At 52.6% G+C, this 17165-nt stretch overlaps 1 protein-coding gene across 4 annotated transcripts; it reads right to left on the reverse strand.

Moving 5' to 3' along the window:
- Nucleotides 1-1475: 1475 nt before the first annotated feature.
- On the reverse strand, nt 1476-16122 carry PVR (PVR cell adhesion molecule). 4 transcript variants are annotated; one of them, XM_036834267.1, is made up of 10 exons: nt 15793-16115; nt 14650-14735; nt 14094-14147; nt 12638-12997; nt 10686-10991; nt 9138-9255; nt 5953-6101; nt 4559-4684; nt 2770-2801; nt 1476-2151 (listed from the first exon to the last, which is right to left on the reverse strand). In XM_036834267.1, the coding sequence occupies exons 2-10, from the start codon at nt 14675-14677 to the stop codon at nt 2080-2082; spliced, it is 1245 nt and encodes a 414-aa protein (XP_036690162.1). In that variant the 5' UTR covers nt 14678-14735; nt 15793-16115; the 3' UTR covers nt 1476-2079. The 4 variants fall into 4 exon arrangements, with proteins under 4 accessions (XP_036690162.1, XP_036690165.1, XP_036690164.1 ...); XM_036834270.1 differs by lacking the exon at nt 14094-14147; XM_036834269.1 differs by lacking the exons at nt 14094-14147; nt 14650-14735 and having other exon boundaries at nt 15793-16122.
- Between the last annotated feature and the right edge of the window lie 1043 nt (nt 16123-17165).

Raw genomic sequence — 17165 nt, forward strand, 5'->3', positions numbered from 1 at the left:
TGGACCCTTACTTTATACCTTATGTGCAAATTAACTCAAAGTGGACCCCTGATATCTTTTTTAAAAAAAAAATATTTATTTATTTATTTGGTTGCACTGGGTCTTAGCTGCGGCAGGTGGGCTCCTTAGTTGCGTCTCACAGGCTCCTTAGTTGTGGCATGCGAACTCTTAGTTGAAGTATGCATGTGGGATCTAGTTCCCTGACCAGGGATTGAACCCAGGCCCTCTGCATTGGGGGTGTGGAGTCTTATCCACTGCGCCAGCTGGGAAGTCCCCTGATATCTTTTTATAACTTGTGATTTGGGGATTTTATGTACAGGCCCACTTCATTTTATTGCTCTTTGCCTTATTGCACTTTGCAGATAGTGCATTTTTTACAGATTGAAGGTTTGTGCCAACCCCGTGTCGAGCAAGTCTCTCTGTGCCATTTTTCCAATAGCATTTGCTCACTTTGTGTCTGTGTCATATTTTGGTAATTCTCACAATATTTCAAACTTTTTCATTATTATATCTGTTATGGTGATCAGTGATCTTTGGTGTTACTGTTACAAAAAGATTACGACTTATTGCAGGCTCAGATGATGGTTAGCATTTTTTAGCCATAAAGCATTTTAAAACTAAGGTGTGTACATTGTTTTTAGACATGATGCTATTGCACACTTAATAGACTACAGTATAAACATAACTTTTTTTTTTTTTTTCTGTTTAGCTGTGCCGCATGGCTTGTGGGATCTCAGTTCCCTGACCAGGGATTGAACCCGGGCCATGGCGGTGAAAGCGCTGAATCCTAACCGCTAGACCATCAGGGAATTCCCATCATAACTTTTTTTTTTTTTTTTAAATGCTATTCTTGTCTGCTTACATTCTTTTTATTTATGTATGTATGTATGTATGTATGGCTGTGTTGGGTCTTCATTTCTGTGCGAGGGCTTTCTCTAGTTGTGGCAAGTGGGGGCCACTCTTCATCGCGGTGCGCGGGCCTCTCACTATCGCGGCCTCTCGTTGCCGAGCACAGGCTCCAGACGCGCAGGCTCAGTAATTGTGGCTCACGGGCCCAGTTGCTCCGCGGCATGTAGGATCTTCCCAGACCAGGGCTCGAACCCGCGTCCCCCGCATTGGCAGGCAGATTCTCAATCACTGCGCCACCAGGGAAGCCCCATCATAACTTTTATATGCACTGGGAAACCAAAAAATCCGCAAGACTTGCTTTATTGCGATAGTCTGGAACTGACCCCGCGATATCTCCGAGGTATGCCTGTATTTTGTAGTTAAAAGAATTGAAAAGAGAGAGAGAGAGAGAGAAGTAAGACATGCTCTCCCCCTGGTGTCTGAGAATCCTGGGGATTCGTGTCCTTGTGACCCTCTTGATTCAAGGTCTTCCCTCCATGCCTTTGGTTCTGTCTCACATGGTGATGGTCCATGCAAAACTCTGTCCCTCCTCAATTCCCACAAAAGATCCCCTTGCACACAGCCACTCGAGGTGTAATAAATAAACTTTAATGAGGTGTTTGGGGGCTGGGGACGGACAAGGGGTTTATGTGGCAGCAAGGCAACTGATCTCCCTTTGTGTCCCTGACACTGTGGAGCCCCACTGGCCTTGTCACCCCCTTACCACTCCCGTGCTGCTGGGTCGCATCTCTTTCCCGTCCTTCTCTGTTCTGCATTCTCCCATCTGCCTAGAGAGAAGCCCAGATCCTTCTCACTTTCTCTTGCAGAGTGGCTCATGCCCTGCATTCTGGCCCAGGGTCTCTATCTCCCTAAGGTATTTTCTCCAACAGACAGTTCTGTCTGTCCCACTTGCAGTGTAGTAAACCGTAACCGTGTGTAAACAGCTTTCCTGAGTTCTGTGACTCCTTATGGTGAATGACTCAACCTGAGGGTTGGTCTTGAGGACCCCTGAGCTTGCACCCGCCCACTGTGTTGTGAGGCAGAGGGGACATTCTTGAGGTCTGGCAAGGGAAGGGTGGCCAGTCTCTTTGGAGGGAGACGTCATCCATTGAGGTGGGGTGGCTGTCCAGCTGCGAGGCCCGCTTCCTCACCAGCCCCAGTGACGACTCTCTCTGTTCATTCCCGATGCTGTCACCTGGTGCCCTCTGTCGGTGGATCCCGGGGAGAGCTGGCATTGCAGCCAACAGCTGAATAGATGACATTCTGGAAGGGGGAATACACAAACTTTAGCCTCAGGCCTTTCCAAAACAATTCTTCCTGCTGAAGCCCAGCATGCAAAGAGCTGCAGGCCTGCTTCTGTCCCCGCCCCTGGAAGCCAGGGCAGCACTTCTCCAGGTGTGGTCATGAGTAGGGAGGGGAGGGACAGGGTGCCTATGAAAATTCAGGTCCCCAGGCGCCAGCACAGACCCACCAGACAGACCACTCTCAGGGGGTGGGACCCAGGAACCTACAGTTTATATTTATTTATTTAGGCCACACCGTGTGGCCTGTGGGATCTTAGTTCCCTGACCAGGGATTGAACCCGGGCCCTCGGCAATGAGAGCGCGGAGTCCTAACCACTGGACCGCCAGGGAGTTCCCGGAACCTGTGTTTCAGCAAACCTTACAGGGGATTCTGCCCAGCAGGAAGGGTTTGGGAACTGATGCTCGAGGCTTTTGAAGAAAAGATCCAGGACCTGACTCCTGAGGCTGTGCTGGCTTTTGGTTAAGTGCTGCAGGTGCCCAGAGAGGCCTGGCCCCTCCTTGGGAAAGCCCACAGTGATTAATCTGTGGTTGGTGCAGAATTCCCCCATACCCTCCTCAGCTCCATCACCACACTTACCCCATTAGCAGACGAACTGTGCTGGTTCCAACCTGAGGAGACAGGAGGAGAAGTGGTCAGAAGTGAATGACAACGCTGGAAAGTGTGGGAAGAAGGCGCGTGTGGGTGGCCAGGCCCCCTGAGTTCTAAGGCCTGGCTCTGCTATTGATGTGGGGGAATCACTTCCCAAAATGGTTTCTACATTTATAAAACACAACTGGGGTATGGGCTTCATCTAGTTATTCATTCAGTTATTAAGTATACATAAATATTTACTGAGCGCAGGCTCTGGAACCAGATGGAAGGGTTCAAATCCCAGCTCTGTCCTTTAGCAGCTGTGTGACCATGGGTAATTGACTTAACCTCTCTGTGCCTCAGTTTCCTCAACCATCAAACAGGGATTTATTCAGCAAATAGAAAATGTCTACTTTGTGCCAGGTGCATTCTAGGTGCCGGGGATATGGATGTGGTGAGCAAAACAGACAAAAATCCCTCTTCTCATGGTGCCTATGTTAATAACAACAGGCATATTAGTAATAGTGATAATAATCATAGCTTATATATACACCCAGTGTGTGGTTTACAGTGTGCCAAATGCTGCACTAAGTACTGTACCTATATTATAAGGTACAGTCACTCCCATTTCACAGAGGAGGAAACTGAGTCATAGAGAGTAAGGTATTTTCCCATAGTGATGCAATAAAGCGGTGGAGTGTGGACTCAGATACAGGCAGTCTGGCTCTGGACGTCATGCATTCAGCAAACACGTACTCAAATGCCTCTTTTGTGCCCGACCCTGTGGTAGGTGGTGCTGAGGACACAACCATGACCATGACACTTCTAGCTCTGCCCTCCTGGGGCTCCCAGTCCACTGGAGAGACAGACAAGTCCCCACACAGTGATGTCCCTGAGTGGGCAAGGTTGGGGTGGGGGAGCCCAAAGCAGGTGCTTGGCTCATTTCAGGAAAGATCAGGGAGGGCTTCCTGGAGGAGGGGGCCTCCCACTGGGATGTGAGGAGGCCATTTTGTTTAGTGGTTGAAGGAACAAAGCTTTGTAGCCATCAGAACTGCCTTCTACTCTTGACTTTCCAGCTGTGTGCCAGCTGGCTGGTGACATCACCTCTCTGAGCAAACATTTCCTCATCTGTAAAATGGGCTCATAGCAGGACTCTCTTTGCAGGGTGGTTGTGAGCATTCAAGGGGGCTGTGCGCAGAAAGTGCCTGGCATGGAGAAAGTGCTCAGCAAAATGTAGCTCTTTTGATTACAGAATTAGCCGCAGGGCTTTGCCAGAGGGAGGTGTGGGGAGGCTGCTCCAGGCAGGAGAACAGGCTTGCAAAGCCCTTGAGGTGAGAGAATGTCAGATCCTTTTAGAGCTCGGGATCAGGCCACCAGTTCCTGCCACCCCCGTCCTTTCCGTGAGAGCAGGGAGGGAGCCAGTCGTTAGCAAGACAGATGGAAGAAAGCTGGGGTGGGGGTTAAATGTTATTCCACCCTCCATCCATCCGGCAGGAGCTCCTGTGTCACCTGGATTAAAAGCCAAATCCTTACTGTGGCCTTCGAGGACCTACAGGAGCTGCTCCCACTTTGTAAAATGAATCAATGATCCAATGAATAAAACTGCCTGGTCTCAGTGTCCTCGTCTGTCAAATGAGGGAACCTCATGGTATTGGGGTGAGGATTCAGTGAGAGGCTGCCACGTGGAAGGCTTAGTGCAGAGCCTGGCACATAGTAGGTGCTCAGTTATGTGGGCTGTGGTGATGTTCATTTATGGCAGACAGGCGGGGGATGTCGCAAAAAAGAGGGGACTCACAGGAGTTTCTGGATTTCCAGAAATAAATCAGGAGCCCCAGGAGTAGACCAACCGTCATGATAGTGAAAGTCAGGATGATAATGATCTTAGAGGACAAGCCCGAATGTGACGGCTCTCTGGGAAGTCCTGCAGGAAGAGAAGGAAGTAGAGATTTAAGATGAGAGACTTCGGGCTTTTTACCTGCCCCCAAAATATTACCCTTCGTTTTTTTTGTTTTTTGTTTTTTGTGAAACAGTATGCCTTACATTGATTTTCTGAATGTATTTTTTTTTCTTTATATTTTATTTATTTATTTATGGCTGTGCTGGGTCTTCGTTTCTGCGCGAGGGCTTTCTCCAGTTGCGGCGAGCGGGGGCCACACTTCATCGCGGTGCGCGGGCCTCTCACCGCCGCGGCCTCTCCTGTTGCGGAGCACAGGCTCCAGATGCGCAGGCTCAGTAATTGTGGCTCATGGGCCCAGCCGCTCCGCGGCATGTGGGATCATCCCAGACCAGGGCTTGAACCCGTGTCCCCTGCATTGGCAGGCAGACCCCCAACCACTGCGCCACCAGGGAAGCCCTACCCTTCGTTTTTTAAGGAAGCTACCACTCTGCTTCCCTCAGTCTATATGGTTTAGGTGGACTTGACCCCACCCTCTGGTTCCTAGGATGGGACTTTGACCTGGGCCTGGCCAATCAGAGCATTCCATTCTCCCTGGCTACTGTGATTGGTTCATGGGGCTGGGGGTGGTCTGTAACTTAAGTTGAGCCAATGAGAGCCAGCCCTGGGATTTTGGCTAGATTATTGAAAGTGGTGTATTCTTTCCCTTGGGATTTCTAAACTGGTGGGCTGTGAGCCTATAGCTGCTGAGGACCATCTTACCTTCCTGAGGGGAAAGCCTGCCAGGGAATAAAGCCAGCATAGAGAAAAGCAGAGACAAGAGAGGTCAAGAAAAGCAGAGACAAGAGGGGTCAAGAAAAGTTCCTGGGTTACATAGTTGGAGCACCTGGATCTAACCATACCTGAAGGTACCTTTCCAATAAAGTCCCATTTTTGCTTGGACTATTTTGAGTTGTGCTTCTATCAACTGCAAAGGATAGAGTTCTGTCTAATACACTTGGAAAGGCCTTCCTGAGTCTACTGGGAAAAGGCATCACGCAACTACCCCAGCCTGGGTTTCCAGAGGGGTTGTGTCCAGGTGGCTGTACAATGGTTCCAATGGTACAGATGTTGAGTTAACAGAGAGTAAACCTTCCATGAGGGGGGCTTAGGGGAAGGATGGGAGCTAGAGAGCATTCTTGTGGCTGAGGGACTCGTTTAACCAGGGACCACCTCTAAACTCCTCCTTCAGAGGGAAGCCTACTGTGATTTCCTCTTTTGATCTTTCTGTTCTCCCCACCCAGGGGGCTTCTTACCTGTGACCAGGACGGTCACTTCTGCCTGGCCAGTCCCTAGGGCGTTGGTGACAAGGCAGATGAAAGTCGTGTTGATGGACTCGTCCACGGTATGGATCAGGAGCCGGGCGCCCTGGGCCACAGCAGAGGGTGGCAAGGGTCCCATGGTCCTAGGAGAGACAGATAGGTGAGGAAGTGGCCTCGGCTGGAGGCCTAGAATAACAGGTGATGGGGCACTCACTGTATGCCAGGAATACAGAAACCCTCACGCCATCTGCAGTACAAGTTGAGAGCAAGCCTGGAGTTCCCCCAGCTCTGCCTCTCACACTCCCATCCAGCCGATTGGCAGATCCTGTCTGCCCCACCTTCAAAATCTAGCCTGAGTCTGACGACTCCTCAGGGCCTGAGCAGAGGCCTGAAGGAGGTGAGGGTGAGCCGTGTGGGTACCGATGGGAAGAGCATTCCAGGCATAGGGAACAGCATATGCGAAGACCCTGAGGTGATGGCATAACTGTAGTGTTTGAGGATCTACAAGGAGGCCACTGTGGATATAGAGGCGAGAGCAAAGGACCACGGCCACCACCCTGGTCTGTTCCCCCTACTCCTGGGGGAACCTTCTCACTGGGCTCCCTATTTCCACCCCCGCTCCCACCCTGCTCTGTCCCCCACTCAGCATCTGAGAGACCTTGTTAGAACTAAGTCAGCTCGGGGACTTCCCTGGTGGCGCAGTGGTTAAGAATCCACCTGCCAGTGCAAGGGACACGGGTTCAAAGAAGCCCGAGCACCGCAACTAAGAGCAGCCCCCGCTCGCCGCAACTAGAGAAAGCCTGCGCGCACCAACGAAGACCCAGTGCAGCCAAAAATAAATAAAATAAATAAAATTAAAAAAAATTATATATATAAAAAAAGGACTAAGTCAGCCCAAGTCCCTCCTCTGTCCAGAGCCCTCCAGTAAAGGAAAAGTCCTTAGCACGGGCACAGGTCCCACACAAGCTGGCTCCCTGATGCCACTGACCCCTTTGCTCTCGCCTCTATATCCATGGTGGCCGATGTGTTGATCCTCGAACACTCCAGCTATGTTCCCACCTCAGGGTCTTCACATATGCTGTTCCCTATGCCTGGAATGCCCTTCCCATCGGTACCCATACCGCCCACCCTCACCTCCTTCAGGCCTCTGTTCAGATGTCACCTTTGTGACGCCTTCCTTGGCCACCCTCTTTCAACTGCAGTGACCCCCTTCTCACCCTCCTCCTCTGCTTTATCTTTTCCATGGCATTTATCACCACCTGACACACTCTGTTCTTGACAACGTTATCTTGTTTACTTTTTAAATTTTTTAAAAAATATTTTATTTTGGCCACGCCCTGCAGCTTGTGGGATCTTAGTTCCCCGACCAGGGATTGAACCCCGGGCCCCTGCAGTGAAAGCGCAGAATCCAAACCACTAGACCACCAGGGAATTCCCATGTTATCTTGTTTAATTGTTTCTCTCCCCCATCAGAATGGGAGCTCTGAGAGGGGAGGGAATTTGGTCTGTTTTATTTATCAAGGTTTGTGGGTCAACAGCATCTGGCACACAGTAAGCAGTCAAGAAGCACTGGTTTAATGGATGGAGGAGACACAGGCATGGATTTGGGCGGCAGAGCTGGCATGGAAACCCGGCTGTGTGGCTCGTGAGCCTGAATCGTGGCGCTTTGGGGCAGGAAGGTAACGGCCAGCCATCAATACTAGTTGAAAACCTTCGACCGGCAGTTCCTCCGGCCAACCACTGAGACACGACTGTGGCTGTCCACAGAGATGGACAGACGGGGATGTTCACCACCATGGCATTTGCAGAGTTGAAAACAGGAGAGCACCTCCGTATCCCCATTTGGGATGGGTTAAATCACTGAAGGGCTCATCTATGATGGAATCGCAGCACCATGAAGAAGGGGGCTGTGGGTATTTTGAAAAGCATAAAAGATAAGGACTGTTGGCTAGATGGAGACAGGAATGGACTGATGGGCAGGAATGTGATAAAGAAGTACGTGAAAATATCAGAGGGAGAATCCACGTGGTGGGGTTTTTGAGTGTTCACTGGAAAATTCTTACAGCTTTTCTGTATGTGTGAAAATTTTCCTCATAAAGTGTTGGGGGAAAATAGATCTATGTGCCTTGACATGGAGAGGTGTTCATGAGATAGAGGAAAAATTTTAAAATTGTACATACAGCACAGTTTTTGTTTAGAAATATTGGAAGAAAAGACGGGAAGGATGTATAACAAAGGGTAACAGTGGAGGTGTTCTGGAGGTGACCGGGTACCTGACTACAGGTGCTATTTTCTTCTTTTTACTCATGACCATATTGTCTAAAGTTCCTACAATGCTAAGTTATTTTTGAAATAAGAAAAAAAGGCCCAATAAAAATTACATAAAACATGGGACTTCCTTGGTGCTGCATTGGATAAGACTCTGCACTCCCAGTGCAGGGAGCCCGGTTTCGATCCCTGGTCAGGGTACTAGATCCCACATGCCGCAACTAAGAGTTCGCATGCCGCAACTAAGGAGCCCGCGTGCCACAACTAAGACCTGGAGCAAGCAAATAAATAAATTTTTAAAAATTACATAAAACAATTTACCCCTTTGCCTTTATCTTCCCCCACTTGTAACCCCGGCCTCGGTATGGATTTGAGGAGATTTTCTCATTGCTCTGCCCCTCAGTCAAGAGAACGGGGACGGGACAGTATTTGCTCTGTGAGAGGTGACTGAGCAGGTAACACGTGATGGCTGGGGAGGTGGCACAGCCCAGAGGTTAAGGGGATCAGGTTTGGAGCGAGACGCCGATGGGAGGGTCACCTCTGTGCCCCATGGCTGTGTGCCCGGGCAGATGACGGCAGCTCCTGCGGCCCAGCTAATCTTTAATCCAGGCCTGGCCATAGTGCAGACTGTGCCTGGAGTGTGGGGATCCTGTGGGTTCAAGCTAAGTACAGCAGGCACACCATAAAGAGCAGGTGTGTCAGCACACCTGGACTAAACCACCGCATAAATTGTGCGCACGCAAGACAGACATTTTCCTGGGGGCCTGCAGTTGACTGCTTGCTCTCTTTTTACTTTCCTGCCTACACCCTTCCTCCCTCAGAGCCAGGAATCGAGGTCCCCAACCCCCTCATCTCTCAGGACCCAGGTAGCTGGGTTCCCAGCCCCTCCTCCCTCTGACCCAGGAACTCACGTGTTCCAGTTATAACCTGTGGGCTCCGGTTTGCTGCGGACGTCACAGTTCAGGGAGGCCTCGCTACGGCCGACGTACCAGTTGCCATCATAGCCAGATATGGAGACCTCGGGGGGGTCTGGGGGAAACAGACACACAGGCTCAGAGACAAGAGAGCCTTCAGAGGGGCCTAAAGATAATTGGGATTCATGTCACAACAGGAAAAGGGCCTTGGTGGGTTTTGGGGAAAAGCTCAGGGTAGAGAGGCCTCCGAGGGGTCTGGGGCGATGGGTTCTACCCGCCCCCCCCACCCCGGCTCTGAGAATGGAAGTCTGGGAGTCCTCAGCAGGGTGCCAGGAGGTGGGGCACAGAGAGGGCTTCTCAGGACCTGCTTCTCTCTACTGGTTTTCCTGGGTAAAGCCAGATCCTGGTGTGCCTGGGCTGTCCTGTGAGAAGAGGCCTCCTGGGCGCTCATAATACACAGGAGCATATTCAAGGCTCTGGTAAGTCCGGCAGGAAAGAATCCTGGATGAGCCTGTTTCAGCCTGCTGCTTATGCAACTCAAATGCGATCGACGGGAGGTTTTCAAAGTCCCCAGAGGGAAGGCCAATGAGACAGGGTGTTTTTGTGTGTGTGAGGTGGGGGGTGCTGAGGGAATCAGTACAGCACCTACTGGGGAGGGAGTATTCGGTATAGACAATGATGGGAGGACACAGCCTGCAGGCGAGCCAGTGTAGACAACAGTGGGCTAGAGAGAAGTGCAGACTACACTGGAGCCAGTGTAGACCTCTCTCCAGGGGATCCAGTGTAGACAGTGTTGTGGGTCGGTGTGAGAGAGCGCCCGGGAGAACCCGTGTAGAAAATTCAGGTTTTCAGTGCAGCAGTGGTCACGGGCACCTCTCTAGACAACACAGGGAACAGTGCCAACTCGCCACAGCTGGTGGCCTACATGACTGGTGTAGACAGTGAGGGCAGCGCTGTATGGGGCCCAGAGGAGCCAGTGTAGATGGTTGGTAAGGCAGGGTAGAAAACGGACAAAGGAGTTGGTGTAGATGGTGGGGAAGTGGTGTAGCAGTGTGCACAAGGTCAGTGTGGACGGCTGCCCAGGGAAGCAGGTGTAGGCACTGTGTATAGATTGGGCTCAAAGGAGCCCATACGGGACGTCAGTGTAGGCGGTGGCCAGGGCAGACAATCGGGGAGCAGTGTGGACTGTGGCCTAAGAAGCTGGTATAGGCCTTTCCTGGCGGTCCAGTGGTTAAGACTCCACTGTAGGGGGCACGGGTTCAATCCCTGGTTGGGGAACTAAGATCCCGCATGCCACGTGGTGCAGCCAAAAGAAAAAAAATAAGCTGGTATAGACAATGAAGGACAGTGCCGTTTGTGGCCCAGGGGAGCCGGTGTAGATGATGTGCGGACGGGGGTAGGCAGTAATCAGGGAAGCCAGTGAGGATGATGGGGGTGATGTTGGGAGTGGCCTGGGTGGGGGGGGGTCAGTGTAGACAATGGTGGGGGAGGGTGGAGACAGTCTGGCAGCCCCTCCTGCCCTTGCTCACACTTGGGTCCACTCACAGGGCACGGTGAGGGTCATGGGCAGCGCCACCGGCTCCTCGAAGCTCTCGTGCTCCACTCTGCAAGTGACATTCTTGCCATCCACATGGCTGGAGGGCATCAAGGTTAAGAGACTGATGACGGTGACAGTGCCGGGCAGGGGCCCTGGCTCCTGGCTTGTATTCGCCATCTTGTCCAGGGGCGGGGACCAGGAGATGCGGGCGGGCGGGCGACCCCCCCTGGAGATGCAGTGGGCCACGGGCACAGGCTCCAGGCTGAGCTGGCTGAGCGGGATCTCCTGGGTCTCAGCCTTGTTCTGGGGCTGGGCTGGGGGAAAGAAGCAAAAGCACCTGCAGTCATTCAACAAACATCTCAGCAGCAGAGGAGGGCGGCTCATTGAGGGGATGGGATGTGGCCAGGTTCAAATCCCAGCTCTGCCCCTGAGCAGTAGGGTGGCCTTGGGCAAGTCCGTGCCTCAGTTTCCTTGTCTGTCAACTGGGTATAATGAGAGGATCACCAGCGATGAGAATTTGCAGGTAAAGCTCTTAAAATGGTACTTGGCGTATAATAAGTGCTCAATGTATGTTATTATTATTGGTAATTGAACACATTGCCCGGCTCTGTGATGGGCAGTGTTGAGGACCCAGCAACGACCGAGACAACCCCACCCCTGCCTTCACGGGGTGGACTGTCCAAGGGGAAGACAGACTTTCCCAGGCAGTGATGACTCAGAGTGGGCAAGGCTGGGATGGGGGAGCCCAGAAGGGTGCCTGAATCTGTGGGGGGAGCGTTACAGAGGGCTTCATGGAGGAGAGGGAGGGATGAGCCGTGCCCTGGAGGGTCTGAGGGAGAGTGACTGGCTCAAGGTTACACGGTTGTCAGCGACAGAGCTGGACCTCCCCACAAGGTCTGTCTGACTCCAAAACTACCTTGACCATTTCTTAATCATTCTGGTGATTCCATGACCTGGGGTTTCACTTGCTTCCTTTCTCCTCAGTACCTGTGTTCTTGTTACTGAAGATTTCTCTTTAATTTGACTCATTGGTTCTGTTTTACCCTCATCCTAAATCATAAGACCTGAAGTCCCAAGTTTTCTGAAATGACGACAGTTGCCTTTGGTTGGGTACTGTGTGCCAGGCACTGTTCCAAGCACTTAATCTTTCCTGAGTCATTCATGCAAGGCCCGGGACAGTTCCTGGCACATAAGCAGAAAAGAAACGTCAGCTCTTATTCATCCTCATAGCGGGTTTCCATTTCACAGATGAGGAAACGAGGCACAGAGACTTTGTACTCAGCTGCCAAGAGGAGGGCCTGTCATATTTTCCCTGGTGCTCATAAAAATGAACACATGGTTCCATGACAATGCCAAGGGTGTCCCCCCTACCCCCCCCCCCACCTTACTGGGTATCAGAATCCCCTCCTCCGAGTCTGTCTATTTCAACTCTCCCTTCCTCACCAAAGGGCGTAACAATAACTGACCCCCTATTACCAGCTCACAGAGGCCTCTGCTCTAAGCAGTTCGCCTGGATAAACTCCCGGGACCCTCAGGACAGCTTTCTGAAGGCAGCACTGTTGTTACTAAGCCTATTTTGCAGATGAGGAAAGGAGGTTCCCAAGCTGGTAGCGGCTTTTCCGCTTTCCAGGACCTTTCCTGTCCCCACCGCCTTCTCGCACCAGCCACTCCCCCCCTCCCCCCTCCCCAGCACCCCCAGCGCCTCCATCCCCTCGGCCCTCAATCTCCAAGATCTTACTTCCCAGCATCTCTAGTACTCTCTTTTGGTGCTCCAGCCCCTCCCCCCTCGAATCTCCCCTTCTGCATCCCCGCCCCATCATTGCCCGACCTCCTTCTTTTGTCCCCGCGGAATCTCTGCTCGGGAGGGAATCTCCCTCCCTCCCGGGCCCTTCCCTCTCTTTGCTTACCTCCCTACGCCACCCCACACCCCTCCCTTTCGGCCCCCCTCCTCCCGGCTCACCGAGCACCCGGAGCCAGGTTCGGGCGCTCCTGTCGCCGTTGGGGAACGTGGCGAACTGGCAGGTGTAATTGCCTTCATCTTCGGCGCGCAACCCCCGCACGGCCAGCGATGCGTCTCGCAGCTCCTCGCCTGGCCTGGCGGCCACGAACTCCAACCGGCCGGGCTCCGGGAAGCTGGGGCCCTGGGTGGGGTGGAAGACCGCCACGCTGCGGGCGGCCTCCGCCAGCTTCTGCCGAGTCCAGGTCACCTGCGTCACCGTCACATTGTGCTCCAGCGGCTGCAGTTTGCACGGCAGCTCCGTGGTGTCGCCCAGAAAGCCGCGCACCTGGGCTGGGGCCAGCACTCCGATTGTCTTGATCCCTGCGGGGAAACGCGGGGTGGGTCACACCCGGGTGTCCCTGATCTGGATGGGGAGAGGCGCCTGGGAGGTCGCTCACCTGGGCCTTGGAGCCCCTTAGTTGGGAGTGTGTGGGGAGGGGGGACGGAGGTGGGGAGGGTCAGTCCGGATCCAGGGGTGAGGGTGAGGGGGGCTGGATTGGGTCTGCAACCGGGTCGCGCCCTTTCAGTCGGACTGTTGTTACCGTATTTCCTCTATCTCAGCATCATCAGTTTTTAAAATTGTGGTCAATATTGTGGTTAAAAAATTAAAATTGCCACTTAAACCATTTTAAAATGTACAGTTCAGTGGCAGTAAGTACATTCACGGTGTTGTGCAACCACCACAAACTTTTTCATCACCCCTGAGTCATCAATTTTAAGATGTCATTTACAGCACGACCCGTCTTCAGTGGTTAGAGCATCCTGGATTTAGAGGTGTGGAAAGGGAAGAAACTCTAGATCTTAGAATCCATGAAATAAAATCTTACTGCTATTACTCTATGTGGACTCGGGTTGGGAAAATGTTTGTAGGGGATCCTAGCACAAGAAGGGAGGTGATCATGGCCCCAGTGTTTTGGATCCCCTCAGATCTCTGCTGTGAGGCTTCAGGCAGTTTCCTTAACCTCTCTGATTCTTTTTCCTAGTTTGTAAAATGGGACTGAGAACAGTTAACATTCACGGGTTGCTTACAAAGATCAGGGGCTGTTCTGAGCACTTTACACATCTCCCAGCATTCAGGCCTTAAACAGCTCCTTGAGGTAAGCACTACCGTCAGCCCCACTTTATAGAGAGGGAAAGCAAGGCGCAGAGTCTTGTGCTCCAGGTCACACAGAGCACAAGTGGCAGAGGTGGATTTGAACCCGGGCCATCTACAGTTAAGACTCCTGATCTCTCAGCCACCAGGCTCCAGATGAAAATCTTTCTGCCCAGGGCACCCTGCACATAGTAGGTCCTCAATATGTGTTGGCTTTTATCGATATCAAGAAACACAATGCTATGCGTCCTTATTAATAATAATAAGGATGAGGGACAAGGTGAGAAGGAGTTAAGTGCTTTGACTCTCAGTCCTGCTACTCACTAGCTGTGGCCTTTGTGCTGCTGGTTTCACTCCTCTGAGCCTCAGTCTCCTCATCTGTAAAATGGGGGTGGTTATAACTTAAGAGGGTGTTGGGAGGACTAAATGAGGAAATTTATGTAAAGGGATTAGATATGCCAAGCACCCTATACAGGTGAATATTATAATTATTGTTATGAGGAAGAGGAGGCTGGGAGGTAGTGGACTGGGGTGCTGGGAGCGTGCTGTGTCGAGGGAGGGCACGGTCTGGACACAAGGGGATTGTGGAGTGGTGAGCGTGCTAGTCTGGCTTCGAATGCCAGCTCCACCATGGACGTGCTGTGCAGCTCTGGGCAAGTGAGTCTCCTTCTCTGATGAGTCTCCTGGGAACTCCCTTGTTTATGAGCTGCCGACTTAGGCTTCATGGGTGAAAAGGAAACACCCAGGCTTTCGGCAAATTGTCTCTCTGAGAATGACATGTCACCCTTCCAGAAAGCCTTCCACTCTGCCTTCTGTCTGCTTCCTCCATGCGCTGGGTCCAAAATCCTGGCTCTAGCAATGACATCCTGATGTGGCTCACCTCTTTTCTTTGGTTTTTCTCCCTCCATGAGGCAAGACCGCTCTGGGCAAGTGAGTTTCCTTCTCCTTCTCTTGATGGCAAGACCGCTATGAGGATGAAACTGGATGAAGTGGCCTTTCTCTGGCCTCGTACTCTGAGTAATAGCCAGGCCCAAGCTCCACTGTGTGCCAGGCACTGGGCAGCTCCCTTAGGTGACGCCTCCTCCAACCCTCTCCAAGGGCCCATGAGATCCACACTGGGAGCACCAGTATTTTCATCCCCATTGGTCAGAGGGGGCAGGTGAGCCTTGCGGGCTCAAGCTACTTGCCTAAGCTAACCAGCAGGTGAGGGGCAGAGCCTGGGTTGAGACCTTTTGGGACATGGCCAGACTCTGGTTTCCCCGAGCCTGCGTTCAGTGTTGTTATTGTTGACGTGAATTATCGTTATCATTATTGTTCTTCTCCAGTGCATCTGACCTAGCTCAGCATCTTCCCAAGACACGGTCTTACTAGGTAGGTAGAGTTCCACCCCCTGTCCCATCCCCCACACACATTTTATGGAAACAGAGAGCTTAGGTCACTTTCCTGAGCTCACACATGTGTTAAACGCCAAAAGCTATTTTGAGCGCACCGCCGTCTGACATCAGTGCTGTATCCCCAGTAACTTGGAAGGCTGCCCATAGTAGGAACTCTATAATAAACGTGTGTGGGATGAACGCATGCATGAATGAATGGCCGTGTCCTTAGAGTCAGACATGTGGGGTCGAACGGGAACGGGGTTATGTGCCGCTGCTCCACCCCCCCCCCCCCCCCCGCATCAAGCATCCTCTGTCGTTGTCAGCGGGCTATTGGGGGCTGGGGAGAACGGTCCGCTTCTAGCGAGCGGGGTCGAGAGGTGTGGTGCCCGGGCGTGAGTCGCCTTCCACCTTATTTTTTCCCGGAGGCTGGCCCGCCCTGCCCTTCAGAAATCTCCCGAGGTCCCGCGGCTTTCAAGGAAGCTGTCAGGAGAGTTCGCCCCAGCCCGGCGTTTCTCCATCCCGGGGGCGGAGGGGAGCCCAACGCGAAGGGCGGTGAGCTCTGCCTCGGGGAACCCAGGGGGCCGGGCCCAGGCGGGTGGGGAGGGAGAGGGGGAGCAGGGGCCGCCCGACCGCGCGGGGTCACTCACCGGCTCCCGAGGACGCCCAGAACAGCGACAGCGGGGACAGCAGCAGCAGCGGCCAAGCTAAGAGAGTGGCTCCGGCCATGCTGGGCGCGCCGCCGCCTCCTCCGCTCGCTCGGCCAGTCCTCCGCTCGCTCGGCCAGTTGCGCGGCCGCCGCGGGTCCTGGCCAGGAATCCTGGCGTCACTCAGCCGCCGAAGCCTAGGGGAGGGAAGGGGGAAGTTCTACTCCTTCCCTCCTCAGACTTGCAGCGGGGAAGAAGTAGAGAAGAAGTAGAACTGGGCTCCCGGGTGCCCGCCCGCTCCCGGGGTTCCCGCCGAGGCTCCGGTACTGCCCCTCCCTCCGCGCCTGCGCTGACACTCGTCACTAGGGCAACATCACTAGGAGGCGGGTTCTGATGCGAGGAAGCTTCGATATAAGGGTCCCCATGTGACAGGCGAGGAAACTGAGGCACGCAGAGAGGTTCAGCGACTTTCCAAAGTTCAAGATTGGCGAGGGACAGAGCAGAGATTCGAGTCTATAATCGGGACAGGTCCTGAGTTCCTAAGCTCAAGAGCTTAAACCCCCTGGGTTCATATTGGGCAAGTTGCTTCTCCTCCTGAGGCCTCAGTTTTCTCATCTGAAAAATGGACAGGATAACAGCGCTCACCTCACGGGAGGGTTTGTAAGACTTAAGCAACTGCTTAGCCCAATTCCTGGTATGTCGTTTGTACTCAATAAACAGCTCTCACAATGACAACGACTGTTGCTTTACAGTTATCATCAAATAATAATGCTGGTGAGAATGATGGCTCATTCATTTTTCATTCCATAGATATTTTATTGAACCAGGCAGCATTCCAGGCACAGGGGATGCAACAGAAAATAAAACAGACAAAAATCCCTGCCTTCGTGGAGCCCCCCTTCTATCAGAGGGAAACAGACCATTAACAGATCAATCCACAGAATAGCATCATGTCTAGAGGTGATGATGGTTAGGGAGCAACATATAGAAGGGAGAGAGATGAGAGAGACCAAGATAGAGACAGAGGAATGAGAGAGGAATGGAGATAAACACTCAGAGATGGCCACTGGGAGATTGGGAGAGAGAAAGAGAGAAAAGACACAAAGATGGAGACACAAGACAGATAGTGAGGTGGGAGAGAATCGAGAGGCGACAGAGAGACCCAGAGAGCTCTGTGCTCAGATGTGGAGCTTGGGAGACTTCCTGGTCCCCAGCCCTGTTCATCCTAGCCGTGATCCCCACCTGGCCCACTAGCAGCTCTGACCCTTGTTCTGTGACATCCCCATATCTTTCTAGAAAATTCCCCCTTTGGGCTTTGGCCAGTTTGGAGGGTTCCGTTCCCTGCTGCCCTCTCTGACTTGGCCCCAGAGCCCACT

Source organism: Balaenoptera musculus, chromosome 19 (genome assembly GCF_009873245.2).
Source record: "Balaenoptera musculus isolate JJ_BM4_2016_0621 chromosome 19, mBalMus1.pri.v3, whole genome shotgun sequence".
Taxonomy (NCBI): Eukaryota; Metazoa; Chordata; class Mammalia; order Artiodactyla; family Balaenopteridae; genus Balaenoptera; species Balaenoptera musculus.